Source organism: Vicugna pacos, chromosome 1 (assembly GCF_048564905.1).
Source record: "Vicugna pacos chromosome 1, VicPac4, whole genome shotgun sequence".
Classification (NCBI taxonomy): Eukaryota; Metazoa; Chordata; class Mammalia; order Artiodactyla; family Camelidae; genus Vicugna; species Vicugna pacos.
The window spans coordinates 32,586,625-32,613,410 of NC_132987.1; the positions used below are offsets into that span (position 1 = coordinate 32,586,625).

Consider the following 26,786-nt stretch of genomic DNA (forward strand, 5'->3'; position numbering starts at 1 on the left):
ATATATTAACTACTATATTTAAATTGGTAAGTTTCTTCTGTATAGCACAAGAAACTATATTCAATATCTTGTAGTAACCTATAATGAAAAAGAATATGAATATGAAAAGGAATAGATGTATGTACATGTATGACTGAAACATTATGCTGTAAACCAGAAATTGACACAGCACTATAAACTGACTATACTTCAATTAAAAAGAAAAAAGAGAAAAAAAAAAAAAGAGGTAAGCATTAAATGAAGAGTAATTAATTAAATCACTATAAGGAAGAAAGCTATTTTCTCTACTACTAGGACTCACTGGAATTTTTCATTTCTACAATAGTAGTGCTTCTCAAACTTTAATGTGCATATGAATTACACAAGAGATCTTGTTAAATTGTAAATGCTGATTCAGTTGGTCGAGGATGGGCCTGAGAATCTGAATTTTAACAAGTCCCCAGGTGATGTCAATGTTGCTGGTCCACAGACCACACTTAGAGAAGAAAGGCTCTCTTGCAGGGTTTCTGAGCCACTACTGATATTTTGGGTTGGACTATTCATTGTTTTAGTTGGGGGCTGTCCTGTTCATTGTAGGATGCTTAGCAGCATTCCTGGCCTCTACCCACTAGAAGACAGTGGCACTCCCATCCCCTCCCCAGGCTGTGACAATCAAAAATGCCTTCACACATTATCAAACGTCCCCAACCTGGCAACAAAACTGCCTCCAGTTGAGAACTACTGCTCTATTGTTATGTTTAGTGGTTAAATGTTTGTTGCATAATGTAAATACCTTTGTTGGTGAACTAGATTCAGTGAGCACAGCCTTATCAATCAAATAAATAAACAACTTTCCATTTCTTCCCCCCTGAGTAATGATCATACTTTTATTTATGGATATTTTAGATTTTTCTTTCCTTTATTTTATTTTATTTTTTAGGAAACTTTAGAGTTTTAACTGATTTTATTTCCCTCCTTACTATGGCCACTAGAATGCTCAGAAGTAAATTTGTAAACCACATTTAGCAATTGTGAAAATTTCCAGGGATATATTTCTGAAAAATAACTTAATTATTGGATTTATTTTATTTCTCTATGTTTGTTCTGTTCCCCTCACATTGAGCAAACTATCTCTTTTTATTTTATTATACATTTTTGAAGGCTCCTTTATATACAATTTGAAATAAGATTGGTTTCCTTTAAGTAAGGTAAACCAAACAATTTGGATAGAAATAAACCAGCTAGGACAGGCACAATGCAGTAGTTTGCTGATCATGACTGGTTATTTGCTGTTTGATAGATATTAATAAATCTGGGCAGATAGTCAGACAAGCCTCAAAAGTATTGAACAATCTCACCTATCTTCTTCCAACAAACTATTGTAAATTGACAGATACAGATACCTGGACAAAGGACAGAAAATTAGTATAAAAGAAAAGCATTTTTTTTAACTTTACATCAGAAATATAAAATTAACAATAAAGTTGAGGCTGATTAAAAACTTGGGCAAATAACAAATGTTTTACATTTTGCCAGCTCTGACTAAAGACGCAGAATTATTTAGAGCAAAAAGGACTTTTAAAAAACGACCTTAAAAATGATGCAGCTGAGTGCTTTTCAAGTTTCTTTAAGCTGTGGAATTCCTGGTTTAAACACCTTTCAGGAAGGCCAATATGTAACTTCAGCTACATCAGAGCTGCTCTGTTTGTAGGGCAGGGAAAGAAGGAAAGAGGGGGACCTGGGGCCCTCTGAAAAGGGGCCCCTGATGGTCTTTAGGGAGCACATGTTGAAAACCCATGACCTGTGATATATTCTTGGGATTAGGGTGAGGAACTGGTGACACAGGAGATGAAGCAAACTGTTTGAGGAATTGGAGCTGCCAATTCCAAGAGCAGAGTTGGGACCACAGGTGAGTCTACAGACTCTGGTTAGACAGGATTCTGGGGAGTCTGGAGTTATCACCCAGGTCCAAGTTACCAGCATCTCTCTTTATTGCTGAAGGCAGTTACAAAATTGTTGTTATAAAATTGCTATAGAATTTCAAACCTTGAAGAAATGTATAGTTTAAAATGTGCGCATTTCTTCTTTCCTCTCCTTTTTTCCTCCACTCTCATCTTCAATCTGAATCTTCAGAGAAAACGAGTGGTGATAGTGTGATGTGCGATCTTCTAGAACTATCCTACTCCATATATATACACACACATATAATGTAAATCCTCTTCTTTGTCCTGGTTCTTCTTAGCCAGCTCTGTTTCTACTTCTATCATAGCACTTCACACTTTCCAACATCCCACCTACTTTATTTATCACTTCTATTATTTATTGTATGTCTTTTCCTACTAGAATAGTCTCTGTAAAGACAAGGATATTTGCCTGTTTTGTTCACTGATGTTTCTCAGTTCCTAGAATGATGCTGGCATGTGGTAGGCATTTAGAAATATTTGTAGAATTAGTGGATCCATGAAGGATGAATAGTCAGGATTAATAGGCAGAGCACAGAAGTAAAAACTATTCTGTATATAATACTACAATGTAGATACATCCAAACAATGGACTATTATTCAGTGCTAAAAAGAAATGAGCTATTAATCCAGGAAAAGACACAAGGGAAGCTTAAATGCATATTACTAAGTGAAAGAAGCCAATCTGAAAAGGCTACTTAGAAATTAGGGAGTTTGATGTGAGATACAGAATCATACTCAGAGTTCCTGCAATGGCATTACATCTCCTTCATGTGTGGCTTATTTTAATGATGACATAATATTTTAATGGCTGTTGGACAACTGATGTGAACATTTCATCCAAAAAACAATTATTTTCCATAAAATGATTTATTTTTAAAAATCCACTGAACCTTTCATTTAAGAAAAGAAAAAAATTACTTTTTATAATTTCTTACTGATCTCTAATAAGGACGTGGCAAAAATGTTAACAGAGGAAACTCAGGGACTTGGTGTCGTTGGCTCTTTTTCACTGACCCCAAGAGGGCCTGCCAACCTGTGACATGAGGCTCTGTCTGCTTTAGACAGTCTCATCTGCTCTTTGTAAACATGCACCTCTATGGAAATGGACAGTAACATGAAGAAATTTCTGCCAAACTATCAAATACCTGAACTCCTGACTGTCTACTCTATGATTGCCTATGTTTTTGGAAAAACATTTAAAAATTCTCCATCATCTGAAGTTTGATGGTTATTATGGAGCAAATAAGAAGTTATCTCCACCCCTCCTTTCCTCCGCTATATCAAAACTCTTTAACCAGCCATATAATCTCTTTTCAGTTTCCCAGCTACCAGCTCTTCATCACCAACAGAGCTCAGAAATACAGATTTGCTAGGTTTTAAATTGAGATTTGATGATATTCAGGGAACATTTTGTTTCCCTACAGGGCATATACTGCCAGTTTCATAATGAAAATGAATAAAAAAAATAACATTCACTTTCCTGAAATTTGGTTTGTGGAAAATTAGATGGGAATGTACTCTTCTGCTGGGGACCATCAGTGGCTCAGGACCATTTCATTCAGCACTGTATGCTTTGGAATAAAGATAGTCCCCAAACAACAGTAATAGATGATTGATAATAATCTCCAAGTATGAGCTTCCTTAAAAAGGATTAAAATACTCCCTACAGATATAAGAGCATAATGCCATATAACCTATTTTACAAATAATACATTTAGAAGAACATATTTAAGAATATGAAATAAGCCATAGCCGACTACTTCTGGTCCTAAGCTACCTCCTCCTTTTCTCTTTCCTCTTTCTTTTAATGTGGCTACTTTTAGGGTGAGACATACTGAAATGCACATCTACGCATTTTTTGCTCAATTTAAGTACTTACTTTTGCTTATGTTTATTTATTAGCAGAGTCCCTTTAAATCTATTAGACACATGCCCATGGTGGACACTGTATTAGAGGAACTAATCATTTCAAGGGTTCAGTTGACTCATTTCATCTGTAGGCAGATAAGGTCTCTTGAATTTCTATACAATATGGCCTGAGTGTACATGTGCTTACCAATTTGACTTTGCATTGTTTCCTAGCTGGATGAATATACACCTCACCCATGGATAAATATCACGTAAACCAAGATGCAGATAAGCAGCGCACCCCTTTGTCCAGTAGCATTGTTAGGGCTTTTTTTGTTAGTCATTTATTTGACTATTCGAAGAAAATTAAAAAAAATTAAGAAAGAAGAACTTTTGAAAATATAATTAATGAGAAATTAAGTTTCATTTAAGTTATCTGATGTTTTCCAGTGGAACTCTGCAACAAGTTAAATTGTGGATTTAAGTGCATAACATCCCTACCAGTGATGTCATACCTGCCTGGACCTTGCGGCTACATTTGGCTGGGGACGAACAAGAGCAGTGATCTGATGTTAACTCAGTAGAGGAGTTCAGAGGGGGTCTCTTCTAAAGGATTTGTAGATCTTCCTTTAGCCATATTTTTGAATGTTTCTCATGGGCCATTGCAGATGCCAGGAGCCAGGATATGTGTGTCAGGAGAAAGTGAAAGTGAGAACTCAACCACCACTATATCTGTCTTTTGATTAAAATCTACTCTTTGGAGAAATGGAAACTGGTGAGGAGGTAATCAAAGATAAATTCCAAAGCACCAAGAAAAATTCTCTAGAAATTTTTTTCCCTAAAGAGCATTCTTCAAACAGGGGCCCAATGGCCTCAATGAAATGAGGCTCCAGGGAATTTGTAACATGTTCCTATTTATTGTTTTTCCCTCTCAAATTCAATGGAAAAAAATTTAGGACTCTGCCTGCAAATCTTACAACTGTCCCTGTGGATAAATGATCCTAACTATGGGATTAAACCAATCTATTTTAAACACAAAGAAACCTCCCCCAGAGCCATTAAGTGGATGAGTGTTATCATCATCCCCTAGATTGGACCAACTAAGGAGAAAGACCTAAGGACTGTGGGCTTTGCCCCCTTGGTCATCCCAACATGAGGTTGGACTTGAGAACATGCAAAACTTCAATAAGGAAGCCTTATCTGTAATTCAACTGTGAAAATAGCACCTGCTTCTTGATATTTACAATGAGTTTGGTTTTATTTCTGTATATTCTTTTATCTGTTCAAGTCAATAAAATCAACTCATGTGGGTCTATTAGAGAATGGACTACATTAACAGCTTTAAAATTAGTTTTCTGCAAGTCAGCCCTGCTGATATGTTCTACAGATGGGATGTATTTTCGCCCAATCAGGAAATACTTCAAAGTGAGCCAAGGCAGCATTGATGGGTTCTTGTAAGCTTTTATATCATTCTTTATAGAACTCCAGTGATGGACCAGATTTTCAAGGATTTATTTCAATATCATGTGCGTTTTTTTAAACCTCTAAATCATTTTTGTTCATATAAATGAATACCATGATTCCGATTTTTCAAATTCCCCTTGGCAGATGAACTAAATTCCTTCAGTCTCGTATATAAATAAAATGAGGCAGTGATATTAGACTATCATTCTGCATACAAATACATAACTTTCAGTGGCTGGCAAACCTGCAGCCATGCCAGAGGCCTAGGAAGCCCAGGAGAGAATTACTGACTTGGGAATAACAGGCTCTTTCATACCCAAAATGAACTGCTGACCCAGCTTCAATGAGACCTGGGGTTTGACAGTTTTTCCAGACATGATGATAGATTTGTGCTGATCTGTTTATACCCCATTACCTCTCCCCACTGTGATCAATATCACACAGTAATAAGACGGCTGACTGGGGATAAGAATGCTACTGGTGATACCCTGATTCACCACATACTGAATTCTGCTGTACAATGACTAGTGAGGCTCCTGTTCTTTCAACATATTTTATTACTTAAGTATTAGGTTGAACCATATGAAAGTGGTGTTTTTATCACTCAAAGTAAGAAAGTCAAACAGCAGTTTTTTCTTATGATTCAAACAAATACCAAAAGAACTTCCTTAAAGGATTGTTTTGTCTTGTCCTTTTAGCATGGGCTTTGTAACATCAGTCTAAAACCATTCTTAATACTTTATTGTTGTTCTTGCTCTTATTTCCTGCCGGCTTTTTTTGTCTTTTTAACTTCAATGTTGTGGAAGTGGTTTTTATGCTTCTTCTCTTTGTTTCTTGATTACTTTGCATAATTTAGCCAGAAAGACCAAATATGCCTCTTTCATACCAACAACACGTTAAACAGAACACAAATTCTAAGCCTCAATCTTTCTTCAATACATTTTTAAGGAAAGAAACACAACGTTGTTAAGCCAAGTGATCTCATGACAACAAGCAAAATTGTGTCGGCCAGATGACTGCTGGCATTTTGCTGAGTGTTTTACACAATCTCTGAAATAATAACAACGTGTCCCCTGCAGTCAGCATGAGTCCTTTCTTGGTGGATGTACTTACAGTGAGTCATATAAGTCTTCAAACCCTCACACGTATCTCGGTGCAAAGAATTTCCCAGGAACTTCCAGGAAATTACAAAAGTATGAATTAATCCAAAATGTCAACTTAAAAGAATATACATTCTCAGTTCAAGGTCATTCTTGGTAGGACACACCAAAAGAAAAAAGTGTTTTTTTTTTTTTTTTTTAAGTAAAGATGATGGATTCATTCAATATTTTGGGATAAAAACTGAAGTCACCTAGTTAACTCTGTAACTCCCAAAATAATTTAAGGCAATTAGAAATCTGTTTTGGACAACTATATGCTTAAAGTAACTCTGTCAGGCTTCACATTTTCACAAGATTAAAACTCACCATATAACACATCTTTAATGCTTTAAACCAAACTTCAAAAAAAAAGAAACTGTTCTAGTAGATGAAAATGTGTCTAATTTTGTATTTGCTAGAGACTTCTATCAAACTGGGAATTCAATTAACCTCTCCTATGTTAAATTCTCCAACATGTGCATTAAATACCTGGATTATTAGTGAAAGGAGCAACTGTAAAGCGTTTGTGTTGAGTTTTATTGATTTTAGCAGTTCTTAAGTCCTGGTATACTTAATTATAAACTTATTTTGAATATGAGCAATATCACTTTCATTGTTACCATTTTAAAAAAGAAGGCTAATCAATAAATTAACGTAAACACCTTTGAAAATGTCAGATTCTATACAGACATGCTAAATAACAATCTGGTCATTACCAAATGCTTGAACCACCACCACCCCCTCTTTGGCAATGAGAATACATTCTTGCCTCTGATTTGGAACAGGAGAAGGGAATAGAAAGTAGAGCACGGAAAACCCTCGTAGCACCTGAACGTGAAGGGGGATGACAGTCAGTGGGTGGGCAAATACGAATTAGATTCGATAACCTTCAGCTGTGTTTCTTTTCGGACAATGGGCCATCTGGCTCTTTCTATAAGGCTGTAGCCTGTGGAAAGATGTCATGTCCTATGAGTAGGCAAGGACCCTCATCTAAATCTCAAGGGAAAAACATGGCTGCTGCTTAAGAGAGATCGTAGGGAAGATCTAATGAGCCCAGCGGTGCCTTCTGCCATCCAAACCCGTACAACCCACTACCAGAAGGGTAAGCTTGCCCTGGGTGCTCTGCTATTTTATTACCTGTGTCTCAAGCCCATCAACTTTTCCAGGGCCAGGACTTAAGGGAGCATTGGAAAATTTAGTAGTCAAGATAAATAATATTTTTAAAAATCAAAATTAATACAAAAGTCCATGATAAACAAAATATCAAATTTGTAAATGAAGACATGATCAATATTACTACTTAAGCCTTTTGCCTCAACTTCAACATGACTTGGCAAGAAATTGCTACTAATTCTGATTTTACTTAAAATTTTACTGAGCTTTTTGGGCACAATTTAAAATTGTGCACCTCAGGTAAGTTCCAGCCCTGACTATCTTTTCTTAATTTGTCCTTCGTTTTCTGACCAGCTCATACTCTAACTGGCTCCTGACCTACATCACCTCCTGACTATGGTTTCAATCTTTTCTTTCTATAGTCTAATAACCTCCAAGAGGTCAGGGCCTGTGTTTGTTTGGTTCATAGCTGAATCCCACACAAAGCTGAACCTTTAACACAGTGTCTGGTGCACAGTAGCTGCTTCGCAAGCGTTTGTTGAACGAACAGAAGGAAAATCTCTTGAAGTTCAATGATGCCTATAGCTTCCTTGCATGATTATGTGGGTAGAAAATGCCTCTGGCTGCACACCTATCCCAGAGCCTGTTTTGGGGGCCACAGATCTCTTTCCTGAATTTTCCTGAACATTAGGGATGGGAAACCAGAAATAATACAATTTGAGGTTTGGAAAAAAATCAGTGTTGGTGGACTTAAGTAGATTCAAGTAGGAATCAAAAAGATGATTGAACTTAACAGGGGAAAAAGCAATTAAAATAATGTAAGGATGTTTTCGAATTATCTATTTTGCAAAAGATCCAGAAGCGTATGGCAATTTATACTATTTGACTTTTTTTTTCCCCCCAGCGATGTCTAACATTTCTAAAGTTTGGGGAGTTCAGGTCACTTACCTTCAATGGTGCACTGGTCCGGGACTGGAATCTTCTTTCCAATTTCCACAGCATACGCTTTCACTTTGCTGAGGTTTTCCTTTAAGTGCAAGTAGAGCTTATCATGGTATTCCACAGGACTTGCGGTTGTCCCTGGAGTTTCTTCCTGATAGTTTTCTTTAACTGTTCCTGGCAAAGTCTCAGATTCTAAATGTGTAACACTTGGGTGTGAAACTGAAGAATTTACCAGCTGTGATCCATCAGTGTCTGCCTTAAAGGGTGACCTGGCATTTCCTAGGCCAAGTGGGTCTATTTCTGAAAGAGAGAGGCTGGCTGGAGTATCTCCGCTTTCGACAGCATCCCCATCCTCTGAACTCAAGGTGCTCGTTAGCACAGTGTGCAAAGCCAAACTCTTTGACCTACAATATAAACAAAGAGAAGGCTGAGGCAGATAAAGAAGCTGAGCTACCATTTACTGACAAGGAAAAGAAAGAGTAACAACACTGGGGCAAAAGTTACTTCCTCTAGGGTATAAAACTCAAAATTGGTGCTATTAACAGATTTGATAAAACATACAAATTATGTAACATGCCAAACCTTTGTAGATACAGGCTACCCCCCAAAACAAAGATTTAAAAATCAATTTCACAGCCAAACTGGCTGGGAAATGGTGGACTTACATATTTATACTCTTTTTTCTACTTTCATCAGAAATCAAGATAAGCTTTTGACAGTCATTGTCAATATAAGCATATTTATATTTAAAAAGTGTTTTTTAAAAATAAGCCATAGGTTTATGATTTTTATTTGTATTCTTTTAATATAGTGAGCTTCTATGGATAACAAAAGCACTGTGGATGAATTTTTCTATAGATAAAAGATATTTAAAAACCACTTCATGGAAGTGTGATAACAAAACTAATAGCAAACATGAAGTATCTACTTTTAAAAATCAGCCAAACAAAATTTATACCTGTTAAACCTAATGTCTTTTCTTTCTTCCTTAGAAACTTGGTCCAAACTGTATCTTCTGATAGAGCCAGGGGTATCGCTCTCAGCATTTATTTTGTCTTCAAAAGCCTGTATTTTAACTTGGAGCTTTTCATGGTCTTCATTTTCATCTACTGGGAGCTTGGTTTCTTTCAGCTTCTCAGGAAATGCAATTTCAGTGCCATTTTTTCTCCTAAAAGAACGAAAATCATTGCATTAGATGTTCATCACATATACCCTTCAGCAAAGCATTACTCTTTGTTTAACTGCCTCTTATTCAAAATTGAAAATTGTATCTGCTCAATTTTTATTGGTCATTTAACAAATATTTATTGACTAATTACTATGGACTTAGGTCTATGAAATTGCTTCTATAGCATATTCTGCCAGAGTTTAACATTGGTGTTTATGGCAACTTTGTATTAGAAATACTTTTTGAGGGATTCAGAGAATAAAAAGCAATTTTTATGGTCATCTACCATATTCTTATCTAGCTCTATTTTATGAAGCAAAAAAACCTGTCTGAATTTTAATATGTGGGAGGAAAGAGGTTTTTCATGAATGGTATTAACAGTTTCAAATATTTTTTATAGTAGAATTTATAAAAAACACTCTGTGGGCCATTAAAAGTGCCTTTTTTAAGGCAGAGACTGTGAAATAAGTTTGTAACACCTCTAAGGGCTAACACAGTGCCTTAGATAGAGTAAGACCCTATAGATAAGCTGCAGAAATAGCTCACTAATGCTCACTACGGTGCTGAATGATTAGAGAAAAGTAGCATGCATTTACCTTCCCTTACCTGTCTTTTATTACTGAGCCAGCCTAGAGCTACTTTAATTTCTGTTCAACAATCACTATCAATCATATCATATGGGGTTAGTATTACTTCTTTCTTTACAATCACAAGGGTTAATAATCCTTAGAAATCCATTCTCCAAGATGGCTTAATAATTCTGTTGGTTTGTCCTGTGTGTATTTACTTGGTTTTTGTTAACATTTTTCCGGGAGGTTGAGGAAAGGGGCCTCAAATTTGCAGAAAAATCCTGGCCTTTTCAAACATATGGCTATTTTCCCATAAGGGTCAAAGCAAACCTGGCATAGTTTTTTAGTGAGGGTGAGAGAAGACAATTTTGGCTTTATTTAATGGCACTGCTTATTAGGGAAAACCAACACAGAAGGCCTGGTGACAATCTTTTTTTTTTCTCCAGTTACATTCCACCCATTCTGTGGCCATGTCTGTGGTGAGCACCGCTGAAGGTTAGTTGGCAGGACTGGACCCTGCAGCTGTTCTGGCTGGGCTAGACAGGGGTCCTAACCTTGAAAGAGGGTTCATAGTTTTGGGTCCTCAGTGGTTGGAATCCCCCTGTTAATCCAGCCTAGGGAGAGATGATGGAAGGAGAGCCCATCATCCATTAGGTAGCCAGGACATTGTTTATCATATAACAAGCTATTGCTAAGAAAATTTAAACGCATTTTTAACATAATTTTTATAGGCCACCTATAGTTTTGCATACATAATGAAAAATTTATTTTCCATCCTATGTTTGACTAAAATATACATGAATAGATTTTAAGAACCAGTTCATGGGGATACAGACTCATTCTGAATGTGTTTCCCTTTCTGACATACACATATATAACACTGGCTGCCCACAAACAGATGGGATGTTTTGACATCTTCAAGCCAGAAGATTCTAAAAGCTAGATTTTTACTACTATTATAAATAAAACCAAGATAATGCTATCATTGGATATTTTACAAACCATGATGATTGCCAAGGTTAATTTTAAAAGATCCAATGAACCCTCTCAAGATGACAAATTTGTGCAGGAGGTATTTATTTTCTATCTATAATAGTCCATGTGTAGTCACTAAACTGAAGTATTTCTCTGGTTCCTTGGAACTTAATTACATTTAAAAAATAAAAGTTACCTTTATTTTTGAACAGAAATTTCGATAGCTGGTGTTATTAAAATTAAAAATTCATAAAGCACAAAATATACTCCAATATGCATATATCAGATATTGAGTATTATGCACATTTTAAAATCTCAAAATATATGAGTTGTTAGAGGAATACCCTTTCTTGAATTTACTAGCTTTTTCTTTCTACATAAAGCTCTGGTTGTAACAACAGGTAAAATAATAACATTTTCTTCCCTCAAACTTCAAATTTCACAAAATTATAGTAAATCTCCGTTGATAATTTTATTGAATAAGTTTCTGATTTCTAAAAATAAAATTTTCTTACATATGGAGATCTATTTCATGTATTTTTCATATCAATTTCCCCATCTATAAAATGGAGATAATAACTGTAACTCATAGGGTTGTTGGGAAGTTGAAATGACAGATCAGTGTGAAGCACTGTTCCTAGCACAAAACAGGTAGTCAATAGATGTTACATTTTATTATTATTATTATTATTATTATTATTATTATTATTATTATTATTAAATTATTACTATGATTAATTCCTCTGGAAGGTTTATCTGTTCTGTCTATGCCTTGTGTTGCATAGAAAGAAACCACCAGTGGTTTAGACACCGGCAGATCAATATTCCATATCCTGGAGGGCACTGATGTCCCCTGGAGAAGGCTGTGGCATTAGACTTTAGGAGAGGATAGTCATTCAGCTCCCTTCCCCTGCCCCTGTCTCCATACCAAGTGTTGGCTATTAAGCAGCATGGCGTGACTGAGTCAGAGCTCTTGTACCTGGGAGCATGACTTCCTTCACCCTCAAACTGCCTTATAGCATCTCTCTGAGGGGACTCTAGTCATGAGAGAAGTTTTGGGTTATCCCTAGACATCTGCTGACCAAGTGCCACTGGGACAGGGTTGCCAAGTAAAATACAGGATACCCAGCCAAATCTGAATTTCAGAGAAACAACAAAACTTTTTTTTCAGTGTAAGTGTGTCTCTAATGGGACATAGTAAAAAATGTGTTGTGTTATACTCAAATGATTATATTTATACTAAAAAAATTACTTGTTCTCTACCTGAAATTTAACTGCATGTCCTGTATTTCTATTTATTAAATCTGGCGACCCTATTCCTAGGTAAATCTCTGCTGCTCAGTGGGCAGGGACCTATAATGCTCATCCCTGTTGCCCTGTTTCTAGCACAATGCTTGGCACTCACAGGTACCTGAAGTGTTTGCAGAATAAATGAACTGAGACCACCTACTTCTGAAGGTTTCTGAAGCCAGCCTGCTCCCTGCACTCACCAAAAACCCCTCCAGAGGTCTACCAGATGTCCATGAACCCCTGGCCATGTCTCCTGGTCCATGGGGAGTGGGGGGTACAGTGGTGTCATTTGGTAAATATCAAATGTGGAGAAAAGCAAGGAGCAAGAGTGGGAGTAAAAAGAAGGATTTGCAGAAGGCCAAATAGGAAGAGTGAAGAGACAACAATAAAATGTCTGGGCCAGAAAAGTGATCTCTAGATATGAGGCTGATGATTGTTCCCTATGAGCAGGATTCTCACCACGAAGACTTTCTCTTATACACAATCTTCTGTTTTTATGATTTGGATATCTGTATAACACAGGAGTCAGGGGATAGGGGTGGTAATGAAGAGTAACCAAGGCAGCCAAAGCTGCAAGGTAGACCAGAGAAAACTTTCTGTCACTGCCATCAATCCACCTGGATTTGTCACACGTTCAGCTAGCAGGGAATTAGAACAAGTCTGTTTCCACTAAGTTGAAAGGTCAGAAAATGGTAGATAGAAGTTTGAGTTTATAAACATTCACTGCTCCTTTACTTCTTCTCTGCTTGGTTTTTAAATTTAGTATAAATAGATAGGGAATCTGAAAACAAAGATCTTTTCCAGAGATAAACTGCATTCCTTCTAGAGCAAAAAAAATGTCACAAATGTGAAAGTACTGGTAGAGGGTGGAGCCCCTGGACCTGTGTGCATTTACTTGTGGGTGGCTGGAGATGGGGGGGGGCGGGGGTTGGGCTCATGCAGGGGGGTTATTATTTCTTCTCCATGTGTCACTTTTAACTCCAGAGGTAATTTTACAGAAATCTTTGTCAGAGTTCTATAATTCCCTAAATATTAACTTGGCTTTAACTCAACATGCCACATTACAGGAGGCTCAGATGATTTCCAGTCTGAGCAGTTTCTGGTCTCTGTTGCCAAGATAAAGTTTTTGAAAGCACCTTTAGGGATACCTTGGAGGGGCAGGAGGAGGCCTAATTACCTCCCTCTTGTGTGAGCGGGGCTCCCCCTTAGGAAGGAATTGGTCTCACTGCTTAATGTTCTCACTAAGCTGGGAGATGAGACTATAAAACCGGCAGAGGTGGAGAGACTGGCAGCCTCTTTTCCTGGCTCCTTAAATCAAAGCAAAATAATATTAATTAACTTTTGATGAGCTTGGCTTATGATGCCACATCCAGGATCTGTACTCCTGCAGAGTTAAGCTTGTTAGAGAAGTAGGAGAACATAATGGATCAAAACCACACAGGAGTCCTAAACTCTTAGGTTGTTATGTTCCTTACCCTTCAGCAATTTCTTGGGTCATCAATCATCATAAGAATGACAGAGATGATCCCCCAGCTCCATAGCGCTGTCATCTGTTTGGGCCTGCAGTGAGTAATGCCACTGTAACAGCTAAACTCCAACACTAAGGGAAAGGATGAGGCTGACTCTCTTGGTACTCTCTTCTACCTCTGACGTCCTCAGTGGGCAAGAGCAGAGACCAGAAGATGTCCAGTTATATGGACACCAGGATACAGAACTTTGCTGAAATGAAATGACTCCATGATTCATTTCATTCACAGAAGATTATTTTAGGGGCTTCAAAAGGAGACAGTTATCGGGAAATGGACTGAACATGGCCTTCCAGGGAAAAGACTTAGGTTCATAACTCCAATCTTATATTCATTAGTGATGGGCAAATCTCTTTATGACTCTAAGTCTCATTTCTGTCATCCAAAAATAGTAGCAATGATAATACATCATCAGATTGCTGAAAGCATTATTTAAGACAATGGATTTGACAGTGTGGCCTATACAGAATAGGCATGAAAAAGTTAAATGGTACAACCCTAGGTGGCTACTGCCCAGTGTGGACATTTGACACTGAAAGAAGGCATTCTGTACAGGTAATACCAACCCTGGAAGATGAGCTTCTCCCGTTCTAAGCCAGGAAGGACCATACAGTCCCTCCTGTCATTATACGATGCTAAAGTACATTGTGGACTACAGGAGAGTCACTCTCCCTACTGTGTGAGCATACACAGACTGGAAGATAGAAACAGTTGCTTTTTAAAATCTTTGTACTTTAAATATGAATTCTGAGCAATTGCTGACACAGAGAGAGAATTCTCTGCAATTAGAACAAAAGTTTAAAAGCCCTGGTACGAGCAAGTGATCACTCTAATACAGATGCTCAGTCATTTGCTCACTTTTGTTTTTAGCATATTTTCTTGAAATATAGTTGATTTACAATGTTGTGTTAATTTCAGGTGTACAGCAAAGTAATTTGGTTATACATACATAAATATATCCTTTTTCAGATTCATTTCCATTATAGGTTATTATAAGATATTGAATACAGTTTCCTGTGCTGTATAGTATGTCCTTGTTGTTCATCTATTTTATACATAGTAGTATAGTAGTGTGTATATGTTAATCCAAAACTCCTAATTTAGCCCTCCCCCTCTTCCCCCTTTGGTGACCATAAGATTGTTTTCTATGTCTTTGAGTCTATTTCTGTTTTGTGAATAAGTCCATTTATATCATTTTTTTTTTTTAGATTTCACATATAAGTGATATCATATGATATTCGTCTTTCTCTGACTTACTTCACTTAGTATGATGATCTCTAGGTCCATCCATGTTGCTGCAAATGGCATTATTTCATTCTTTTTTATGGCTGAGTAATATTATATTACACAAACACACACACACACACACACCCCACATCTTCTTTAGTCAATCATCTGTTGATGGACACTTAGGTTGCTTCCATGTCTTGGCTATTGTAAATAGTACTGCTGTGAACACTGGGGTTTTTTGAATTAGAGTTTTCTCTGGATATATGCCCAGAAGTGGGATCGTTGGATCATATGGTAACTTTATTTTAGTTTTTTAAGAAACTTCTATACTGTTCCCCATAGTGGCTGCACCAAATTACATTCCTACCAATAGTGTAGGTGAGTTCCTTTTTCTCTGCACCAGATGGATGTTCTCTAAAATTTGCAAGTATTATTTGCTCACTTTTCATTCAACCAGCATGAGAGAGAATGGGACACAGAAAAAGATCAGCAAAAAGTGCAAAGCCCCTGTCCTTGCTGCTCAAAATGAGGTTGCCAGGCCAGCAGAATCAGCATCACCTTGTAAGTTATTGGACATGCAGAATCTTGGGCTCTGCCCCAGACCTACTAAGTCAGAACAGGCACTTTAACCCAATCCCTAGGTGCCCCACTGACAAATTCAAGTTTGAGAAGCACTGGCCCAGGCAATGAAAGAAAAGAATCTGAAGCAGACCATGGTAAAGGCACTTTCTCTTGACCAAGCAAGGCTGCTGAGGGTTTCCCTAATTCTATAGTGAGGTAAGACTTAAAACAATAAGCTGTGTGTTGTTTGGAGTTGGTATGTGGTAAAGTGTACGTAGTTCTCTTCCATTCTCTCCCAAAGACCCTCAAGCCTTCTGGGGTCTTTATGAATTCTGAGGTAAAGGTACCTTTCCACTTTTTGTCCCTGATAGATACTAGTTCAGATGGACTTCAAATCATTAGTCAAGATTCCTGAGACTAACATAGGCAGACTGGGTGAGCAGCAGCCTTGAATCCTAACAAATTGTCAGCTAGATGTGAAACTAGTTACAAAAGCACTTAGTAAACTATAAAAGAATACAGCAATGTGAAGTAGTAATGTCATCAGAGCACATTGAATCAGGGGTAAGAACTGTAGAGACAAGATTCTCCTTTTCTAGGCTAACTTCATCATCTAGGAACATAAGCAGATAAAAGGGGCTGGTAGTGAGGATTAAGGGGAGAGTATTTGCCATGAAAATGCAACCACTGGGTCTGGACATGGAAAAAGTTAAGACACTGTCACTTGCCATCATTTGACACTGGAAGAGCAAGGAAATGGTTAAGTTACCTTTTTGATACATCCTCTCACCAGGTCTTCTCATTCTTCCAGAGAAGCAGGCCCTAATGCCAATTCCCTTTTAAAGATGGAGTAGCTGAGGCACAGAGATGTCAAGTAATTTACTGAAGATCAGCTAGGAAACCCAGCATTAAACACAGGTATCTGCCTCCAGAGCTCACCCACCTAAATCACCCTCCCCCACTGGCTTCTCAGTAAGCATTTCCTTTAGTTTGCCTCTGAATCTACCCCAGGAAGAAGTAATACATATTATGGGATTGATGACAACACAGTAACCAACAAGAATGTAAGCTAATATCGCTGAGTAACATTCTGTAGGAACAGACACCAGAACAGAGTTGACATATAATCACTGAGCAACCCTTCCCAGTGCTCTGAAGAATAAATTTTGGTGTCCCCTTTAAGAAAAACTGAAAGGGGTCCAAAACTCAGGAAATGGCATGCAAATAGCAACATCAGAGTTCAATCATGATGGATGCCAAAAAGGAACAGAGAGCTTTTCGGGAACCAACATAGCAAATAGCTAGGTCATCAGGGTCCAGTAGAACTGTCTTAGCCTCAGCTGTTACTTTCCAAAAGGGGCTGTTGAGGGTCAAGTCCCTCTTACCTCTCCTCCCAGAGCACAGGTTTTCTTTTCCTCAGGCTAAATCTTTGATGTTCCCTGTCTTGTGTCCAAGGGGAAGCCACGCCATAGAAGCTTGATGAAAACCTATTTTCTTTTTTGCGTGTCTTGGGTTTTGAACACTGCTGCATTACAAGAAAGGGGTCTGGTCTCCCTGGTCGCTCACTCCCTTGTCAGGGCTGCCTCGCCTCCACCTCCACCCTCTTTGTCCACACTGGCAGACCCAGCCCCTCTGGGGCCTCACACTCTCTGGCCTGCTTCATCAGCTGCTTTGAAGCTGATAATGATGTCTCCCACCTACCTCTCTTGCTGATAAACGAATTCCTGAAATACCTTTACAGACCTTCACATCACCATAAATGCTGCTTTAAGGAAAGACAAATGGTGGAGTAAATGAACAGCAGATGGAACATAAATGGTACCACATGTCAGATTTAACTTCTTCAGTGAGAAGCAGGGCAAAAAACCGAAGCCCTTCCTTCCCTACGCACAGAGGAGTAACAGGAACCACAGCCACTGCCACGAATGGTAGCTCTGATTTTTTTGGTATACAAGTGACCACAATACACCTCCCTAGATTGAAAAGATACAGGGTTTTTTTTTTGTTCGTTTGTTTGTTTTTTAATGAAAACTCTGGCTACCTTAGTGGGGTGACAATGCATTCAGCTTTTCCTAAGCAGGGGGCAACACTGACCAGAACATCACATGTTTCTAATTATGGTCCTGAACCTCCTTATGCACATTTTCTGAGCCAACAGTTGCTCTCAAAGAATCAATTTCTCTTTGTATAAACATGTCTTGCCTAAAAAAGTGGGAATGTGTGTAAGCACTTTATAAAGACTCTATTTTCCTTCCATAGAGCATAGGCTCTGAATATTAGCTCTCTCCAGCTTTGGGGAGACTGGAAGGGCACACAGAAAGATACTGAGCATTTCAGGGCAGGACTGCAGGCTTGGAGGAGTGGAGAGGCAATGTGAGCTGTTGCAAATCAAAGGAGAAAAGGTCACCATGGGCATGGGTGGGTGGGGAAGACCTCAAGGGGAATGGATACCAGACTACAGTTCTGGAGAAGGCAGCCTTCAGTGGGAAAAGAGGCCCAAAAAAGGTATTCTAGAAGCTAATAATAAAAGTTACTGGGCTATCACTTGGGGGAGGAATAGGCAAGTCACCCTTGACATTCCTTTAATTCCTTTGAATTATCATTGTGAATACTGTGAATCTAGTCCACTCTAAGATTTGAGATCCATTGGACTAGACTAAAGGAAGAAATGAAAAGAAACTCTATGAGCTGATGTCTGGGCATTTACACTATTGCCCCTCCAAGAACCACATAGGCCTAGAGGTGAGTAGGGGTTGGGTAGAGAATGTTACTTTGTTCTTGCCCACCCACAAGATTTTCTCCATTATGCTTTAATATGAAACCTCTATAATCCTACTATATATTAAAAGACTGTTGTTGTGAGAACATAAAAATGTAACATAGTAAAAGCTCCTAACACTGAATCTGTCATGTGGTAGGAGCTGGTTAAAAGCTTGATCAGACTTGCAGACACAGCCTTCTCTGCAAACTTGGAGAGAAGAACCTGGCTCCCTGCTCTCTGCAGTTTTGCCTGTGGGCTCACTAAAGAGCCGTCGCTCCCGAGCTCCCAGATTATGCCTCCAGGGACTGTGATTCACACCAGGGTTGGGTTCTAATGTGACTCCTGGATGTCAAGATGGGAACTCTGGAATGATAGGTTGCAAAGAGTGTCACAGTTGGAAAAAGGTTTGCACGTCTCTTTGCTACACATTCTGGACACACACTGACTTAATTCCCTGTTCTCCCTTGTCATCTATTTCTTTGATGTTCAGTGCATGAAATTTAGGATAAACCAAAACTCTGGGGTCACTCTAAGGAGGGCAGATTCCTGGAGTCCTTCTCTTGAGAACATAATCTCTTTGTTCTATTTTCCCTTCATTCTCTCCCATATACTGCTGTTTTATTTCCTTCCCTCCACTGTCTTATCACTTTCCATTTACAGGTTTCCCCCATTATCCGAGAGTAAAGGGCTCCTATGAAACCTTTCCTAAACTGAAAAGATACAAAGAGAAGAAGCAATTAGTCTTTTTTTGGTAAAAGCAAAAATCCTCTTTGGATTTCTTTCTGTTAGTGAAAGTAGATACAATCATCTCTCCATATCCCCTGTTTTGCATCCTTGGATTCAACCAACCACAGACTGAATTTCAAATTTTGATCCGTAATTGGTTGAAATCACGGATGCGGAACTAGGCTATACTTGGAGGGCAACTGCACGACACCATTTTATATGAGGAACTTGAGGATGGATGGATTTTGGTATCCATGGGGGTCTTGGAACCAAGACGACTGTACTAATGTATGTCTTCCCTAAAAGTGAAGGGGTGTAAAGTGAACTTTTGAAAAGTGAGGGATACCTATACCCCAAAATCAGATTTACACTTACTCAATTGGTTTTCACTATATTTTACCTTTCATTGTCTCCCCACCATCTCCTGCCTGATTCTTAGAAACAAAGAATAAAGACAGTCTCACCACTACTACCATCAACACGAAAACAACCAAAGAACGCACCACCCATTTAACCAAGCCAGAGGTTTGGCAAACCTTTAATCACATGCTTTGTGTTAAAACTTTTCTTATAAGTAACTTTTCCCCCCATGACTTTGATGGCTTTGGCTAGAGTTTGAAAGCTGGATGTGAGGGAATTGTGACCCAGGCCTGGGACTTAGGGCTGTGTCAGGGGCCCCTTCTCCTCTCCCGCTGTTCTCCCCTGGTGCCTTCCTTTTGGCACTCCTTTCTCTCTCTCTTTCCTCATTTATTTTTACCTCCCCACCCCTGCTTTCTTTCCTCAATTTCCATCCCTCAGAGCTTCCATCCCTAATTGGGGCCTGAGTCTAACCTCCTACCAAGACCACCTGTGACAAATTGTCCCCAATTCTGATGGTGCCTGATTAGAGGAGCCTCCCTGACACAACATGAATTTGGCAAAGGCATCTTCTAGTCCAGCGATCACTGACTGCTCAGCTAGCACACAGTTGCTAGGAGCCACCCTCTCCTTCCCCAGCTTTCCCTAGGTCCTGGCAAGCAAATGATTCAATGGTTAGTGGCTACCCAGCAGGCTGCTGAGGGCTCACACAGTTTCAAAAGGTATAGATTTTCTCTCCTACCTGGACACGTTCTCTATTTTAATCCACAATTGCTGTTATCTTTCTTTTGCTTCTCCAGAATTAATTTCCAAATCTAAACATTTTTCTTGGCTGTCCTGTTATTTAGCCTCTGTTGGTTTATTATTTAGATATAAACATTCTTCTTAAAACATAGAAAAAAGAGAAGTGCAAGTGTGCTTACCTGGTGCATCAGATAAAACTCACCCAGTTAATTCAGTTATTTGGCACAAAGGAGGTTCCTATCTCCTTTAGTTTTCCATTCCCTCTAGGATGCTAATTGTTTTTCTTTTGACAGTCTTGTAATTTTGGCCTGAAGTCTAAAATCTGGCCTGCTGGGCTATGTGTCAGATTTGTAAATTAGATGACATCTGTTTTGAATTTTATCATCTTTAATTTTCTTTCAAGCTCACTTCTCTTATTCATTTCCTCTTCAATTGTAAGGATCAGACTTTGCTGGATGCTTTAGACAGAAGTGTTGACCTTTCTGCTTTAGGGAGCACAGATTAAAATTACTGAAGCTAAATGATCACAATGAAGGCTATTCAGAGAAAAGATGTTGGGAGAGAGGACTTAGCAACCATCCCAGAAAGGATGAGCAGCTGATACAAAAGGCTAGCTGTCCACACCAGCCTTTTTAGGTTCCCACCGAATAATTACAATCGATTAGAAAGAGATTGACAGTGAGGGTTGAAATGGGTGAAATATTTTGAATTGAGAGAGCCTGAGGTGGTGGCGGTGGTGGTGGTACGTGAGGGTAGTGGTGACATTTTATCTTTTTACATTTAATTTATTTCTCAGAAAAATAATAAAAGGAGGAGAGATGCATTTTCCCAATGCAGATCCTATTTTGACAATGAGACTTTATTTTTTTTCTCGTATCTACACATCTCCTAAATTCTTCTCTTGGGGAAATTGTTTACTGCTAACTGAATTGGGCCAACTTATTAAGAATCACTTTTGCTGTCAGAATGCCTAATGTAACATCGTTGTATAACATGTTTTTCTTTTATATAAACCTTTTACACACATGTAATCTCACAGACAGTCAACTGACCTCCTGCAGCTTTGCATGTTTAGTGGCAAGAGATAACAGACAGACTGCTGGCCAGGATACAGGCCTGAGCTCTCACCTCTGATGCACACACTGGTCATCACTGGAAGAAGAAATAAGCAAGCTGGCTGTGTGCAGAATACAAAGTGGCTCCCTTGAACCCCAGCTGTAGAATTTCTAGGCTGAATTTCTGAAACCACATCATGAAAGTTGGCTGGCAATGCCTTTGAGCTTGCACAGAGATGATAAATCCCTTCATGATGTTGGCTTTGGACTTCTTGGATGATGCCATGTATAGGCTGTTGTCAGGCAGCTCATGAGTCTGTGAAGATGCTGTTTTTGAACGGGACATGTATATAGCAATAGTCCTCAACTAGGGGTGATTTTTGTCTCTAAGGGGACATTTAACAATATCTGGAGACATTTTTGGTCATCACAACTGAGGGGGAGGGTTGCTACTAGCATCTAGTGGGTAGAGGCCAGGGAAGCTGGTAAATATTCTAGAATGCACAGAACAGCCCCACAACCAAGAATTATCTAGCCCAAATTTCAGTAGTACCAAAGTTATAAACCCTGGTATATATATCTACACCTATATTGAACCAGGCAACAACATATTTTTGTATGCTCAATCAAAACTACAGTGTTGAGAGAAAAGGGCACTTGCCATCTGTCTTCCTCAGATGAATAGCTATTGTTGACTCTGAAGACCATCTTGGCCAGAAAATATTCTCTGTGTGGGATGAGCCAAGAGGCCCTCCCAAATGGGCTCCCCTCCTGTCTTTTCTTGGTTATCAGCATCCTCTCCCCTGTGTATGCAGTCACTCAAGCTAGATAGCTCTGGGTTTTACTCACCCTCCTTCCTTTTTCCCCACTCCACCTCTCACCAGTAATCGTTTCTTTATAATTCCAAGCTAGCTCACTATAACGATCTGTCCTGATTTCTTAGGCTCCCTGCTGCTGACTTAGCCTAGGCCTCCCTCACAATGGAGGGAGCCTATTGTCAAGGCTTCAACAACAGCATCCTGGCCACTCTCTCTCTTGCCAGCCGGCAGCTCCAGCCAAATCCATTCAGGGCTCCACTCGTTAGCCACTTTCTCATCCTTTAGTCCTTTACTAGAGAAGTATTTATTGAGTGCCCACTATCAGCTGATTACTGTGCTAGAAGCTGTGTTCATTCCCTGAATTAAAATCTTTCCAAGCTTCCATGTTGCTTACAGGACAAACTCCTTGCTTCTCTGAGAACCTACCTCTGACCTAACTTTTCTGTTTACTCTCCCACCCTCCACTGATGTATTCACTCCATATGTGTTGAACCAACTGTTTTTCCTTAGTCTGGATCACACACTCTTAAGTTCTTTCATCTTTGCACGTGTGGGGCGTCCTTTCTATTTCAGGTATCCTTTCAACCCTTATCTGTATAACTTTCATTCATTCTGTACAACTTAATCTGGTACCTATGCAGATGCCTGGCACATGGAAGCTACTCAATAAACACGGAATGAACTTAAATTTCACCTTCCTTGTGAGACATTCTTGGGTTCCCTGGCTGTCCATCTCTCACGCTCCACAGTCTGCTGTACACACTGCCACTAAAACCCTGGCTCATTCTTTGACTGCAAGCCCCTTGAGGAATGGCATTTTATGTCTTATGTTTTGTTTTATGTCTCTTGGGACCCCCAGGCTCTGTGCCATGCTGAATCTAAAGTGAACCCTTGGGACTAAATACTCACTATTTTGTCAAGATGGCTTTTCATGTTTTTGGAATCCTGTTTTAGACCGGAAATGATATGCATCATTTGTAATCCCCCCAAACTCAACAAAATTTGATGCTAGTATCAAATGGACCCTGTCCCTTGTCCACAACTGAATACATTCCAATGCATAGGATTTTTTTTTTTAATTGAAGTATAGTTGATTTACAATGTTGTGTTAATTTCTGGTGTACAGCATAGTAATTCAGTTATACATATATATACTTTCTCATATTCTTTTTTAAAACATGAAATGCTCCACAATTTGCATGTCATCCTTGTGCAGGGGCCACGCTAATCTCTGCATTGTTCCAATTTCAGTGTATGTGCTGCTAAAGTGAGCACTTGAGGCCATCTTTTATCCCTTAGTTACGTGTAACCCTGGGAAGAGATTTAACCAGTCTCTGAGCTTCTGTATCTTCTGTAAAAAAGGAATAATGATAACTGCCCTTCTTAAATTGTAGGGCAATCATGAGGATCAAATGAGGGTATGAATCTGAAAATACTTTGTAACTTCTAAAGGTCATAAAACTTTTCAAGTGCCTCCCTATTCAATACACAGCACAACAAAGTAAAACCTGTCCCTCAAGCTTCCATGATCTTCTTGATTTTTCTCCACAAACTTCTTGTAAGGGCCAGATTTGCTTTTGTATCCACTCTCTCCCTTCAGTCCCAGGCATCCTGTTTTATGCCCCGCCATACCACTGGCAGCTCACTCACCACAATTATCAATAATTTTCTAGTTGCCAATATTTGTGGACACTTTTCTGTCCTTCCTTCATTTGACCTGACTCCAGTTTGCCTCCACTTGCAATGTTCCCTGTACCAGGGCCAGAGTGAGCTTCCTAAAACATGAATTCTGGTCATATCCTGCCATGACTCCTCACAGTTTACAGGATAAACTTCAGACTCCTTAAGAAGGTATGCCATGTCCTTCATCATCTGGTCCCTGCCTACCACTCCATCAGTATTACCTCATGTTGCTCTTCTTGTTAACACACACGCTAGCCAGACAAAATGACTTCTGTTTCCAGAAAGTGCCATTCTCTTTTACATACTGCCCCAAAGCTAGCCTGGTGCAATCTGGCCATCTTTCAAGACTTGGTTCAAAATGTCATCTCTTCTAGGAAGCATTCCCTGATCTCAGCTTTCCACTCCTCTCCATTCCATGCAGAAGTTAGATACACCATCTCTGTGTTCCAAACTCCTTGACACCATCATAATTAGCATAACTTTCCCACTGTTCTCTAATTACCCATTTAACATTTATTTCCTCACTAGACAATGAGCTTTTTGGGTAAAGGAACATGTTTTATTTCTCTATATGTCTAGCTTTTAGGCAGAGTTCCTGGTATAGAGAAGGCAATTGTTAAATGCTTGTTGAATAAATAAATGAGTTCTATAAAAATTATTATTTGTACTATAGTCTTTTTCCTTTGCCATATTTTCTGCACGTTTTAGAATTTTTTTTGTTACATTCTGGTTTTTACAGATTTAGAAAAAATTCTAGCAAGTATATAATTTATTCAGAAGTTACTCTATATTGAGATAGTGAGTTTGGCTTTCTTTGGGAACTTTTATGCCCACAAAAGAAAGCATAGCCTTTTGTGCTGCACCTCCATAGGTTCACAAGAGATCCCTGAGGTACCCAGGAATTCCTGCTCACCTGTCACTTCTGGCCTTGGCGGTTTCCAGTTGCCGGGTCAGGAGCTTGGCGATGGCAGTGAAGCTGTTGCTCATGCGGAAGATGTCTCTGCTCTGAGGGCCCAGGATGGAGGAGAAGGTGTCTGTGATGCTTTTAATCTCCAGCAGGAGAATGTGGTGGAATGAGTGCTCCATGTTGGCCAGCTGACTCACCAGGAAAGGCAGGCAGCTCCTGGCTCTCTCCTGCCAAGAACAATGAAGAGCAGGTACAAATGTTGCTGGTAATAGAAACTGGTACAGCCACTATAGAAAATAGTATGGAGGTTCCTCCAAAAATAGAACTACCATGTGATCCAGCAATCCCACTTCTGGGAATCAATCTAAAAGAAACAAAATCATTGTCTCAAAGAGATATCTGCACTACTATGTTCAAAGCAGCATTATTCACAATAGCCAAGACATGGAAATAACCCAAGTGTCCACTGACAGGTAAATGCATGAAGAAAATGTGGTGTATATATATATACAAAATGAAAAATTATTCAGCCAAAAAAAGGAAATCCTGCCATTTTTGACAACATGGATGAATCTGGAGGGCATTATGCTAAGTGAAACAAGCCAGGGAAAGACAAATACTTCATAGTATCTCTTATAAGTGGAATCTTAAAAAAAAAAAAGTCAAACCCATAGAAACAGAGACTACAAAAGTGGTTGCCAAGGGCTGGTGCGTGGGGGGAAAATAAATGGTATAAGCTTTCAGTTATAAGATAAATAATGTCTAAGATCTAGTATTTGGCATGGTGACCATAGTTGATAACACTCTATTGGGTAATTGAAATTTGCTAAAAGATGTGGGGTAATGGGTGTGTTAATTAACTTGATGGGGGGAATTCTTTCACAGGGTATATGTATATCAAATCATTGTGTTATATACTTCAAATATTTTATAATTTTATTTGTCAATTATATTTCAATAAAGCTGGGGGGTGAACAATAAAGAAATAAGGTCTATAGTTTTAAAGAAAATCAGAGTCCTGGGACCTGCAGATGACAATTCTATGGGGAGTTTACTTAGAGAGCTAGCTGAAGCTCAACAATACGTTTCATTCATAATGCCTCTCAATTGGCTTCTTTGAGGTTTTAATTTTTTTCCTGATTTCCAGGACAATTTTTTAAAAAAATAAAACCTTTTTCCTGTTACTCTTTACTTAAAAATATGTAGAGAGTCTCATGAGTCTGTCTTGCCACGTCCAAATCTCTCAGCCACCATTAATGATCTGACCCCACACATCCATCCTTCCCATCTCTGGCCAGGCCTCCAAGCCTGTGACTCACTAACTCCACGTGCACAGGGGAAGCCTGGTCAATGGCACCCTCGATCCATCTGTCTGTCAGATGAAGCCATGTATCACACTGGTTTAGCTCCTCACTCATTTGTTCACTTTAAGCATCTGTCAACATGTTGCATACTTTATGTGCCTGGTTGAATGAGTAGATTCTATTACCTAGCTTTAATCAGGTTAACTCTCACAATTGACTTAAATAAGTTCCTTCAAAGAAACTGAAGATGAAGAACAGTATGAGTAACTCAGGCGTGAGTGAATAACAAGAAAATGGCTAAGCTGACGTGTCTTCTATAGCTATTAGAACTCCTCATCAGCCATATTATGAGGTGACGTGATTTAATCCAACACTAGAAGTTGGCCAAAAAATTTCAAAATCATCAAGAAGGTTATTTGAAATGCTGATTTGTGCCCAATATAAATAATGATATACCACTAACAAATAAATAAAAATAATTTAAAATCTGCTTATTTCATCCTCAACTGCTCTTTTAAAATCTTATTTTTTATGTATTTAAAAATTTTCATGTCAGTGTAATAGAAAATATGTATAATTATAAGTGAATATATATTGGAGGGTATGCTCAAAATCCTTTTAAGTGATAAATGTACAGGTCTAAATTACTCTTCTAGCTAGGAA

At 38.8% G+C, this 26,786-nt stretch overlaps 1 protein-coding gene and 1 non-coding gene across 13 annotated transcripts in view; both read right to left on the reverse strand.

Annotated features, from left to right (window-relative positions):
- VEPH1 (ventricular zone expressed PH domain containing 1) overlaps positions 1–26,786 on the reverse strand; it is a 269,370-nt gene that overhangs the window by 155,282 nt on the left and 87,302 nt on the right. For all 12 annotated transcript variants that reach the window (XM_072959777.1, XM_072959772.1, XM_072959740.1 and 9 more), the window contains exons 7-9: positions 24,826–25,046; positions 9,408–9,617; positions 8,456–8,853 (exon numbers count right to left, since the gene is read on the reverse strand). In XM_072959777.1, coding sequence (XP_072815878.1) covers positions 8,456–8,853; positions 9,408–9,617; positions 24,826–25,046 — 829 coding nt within the window. The remainder of the gene's footprint in view (positions 1–8,455; positions 8,854–9,407; positions 9,618–24,825; positions 25,047–26,786) is intronic.
- On the reverse strand, positions 23,402–23,504 carry LOC116281538 (U6 spliceosomal RNA). The gene has a single exon (XR_004191005.1). It is a non-coding gene; the product is annotated as a U6 spliceosomal RNA (small nuclear RNA).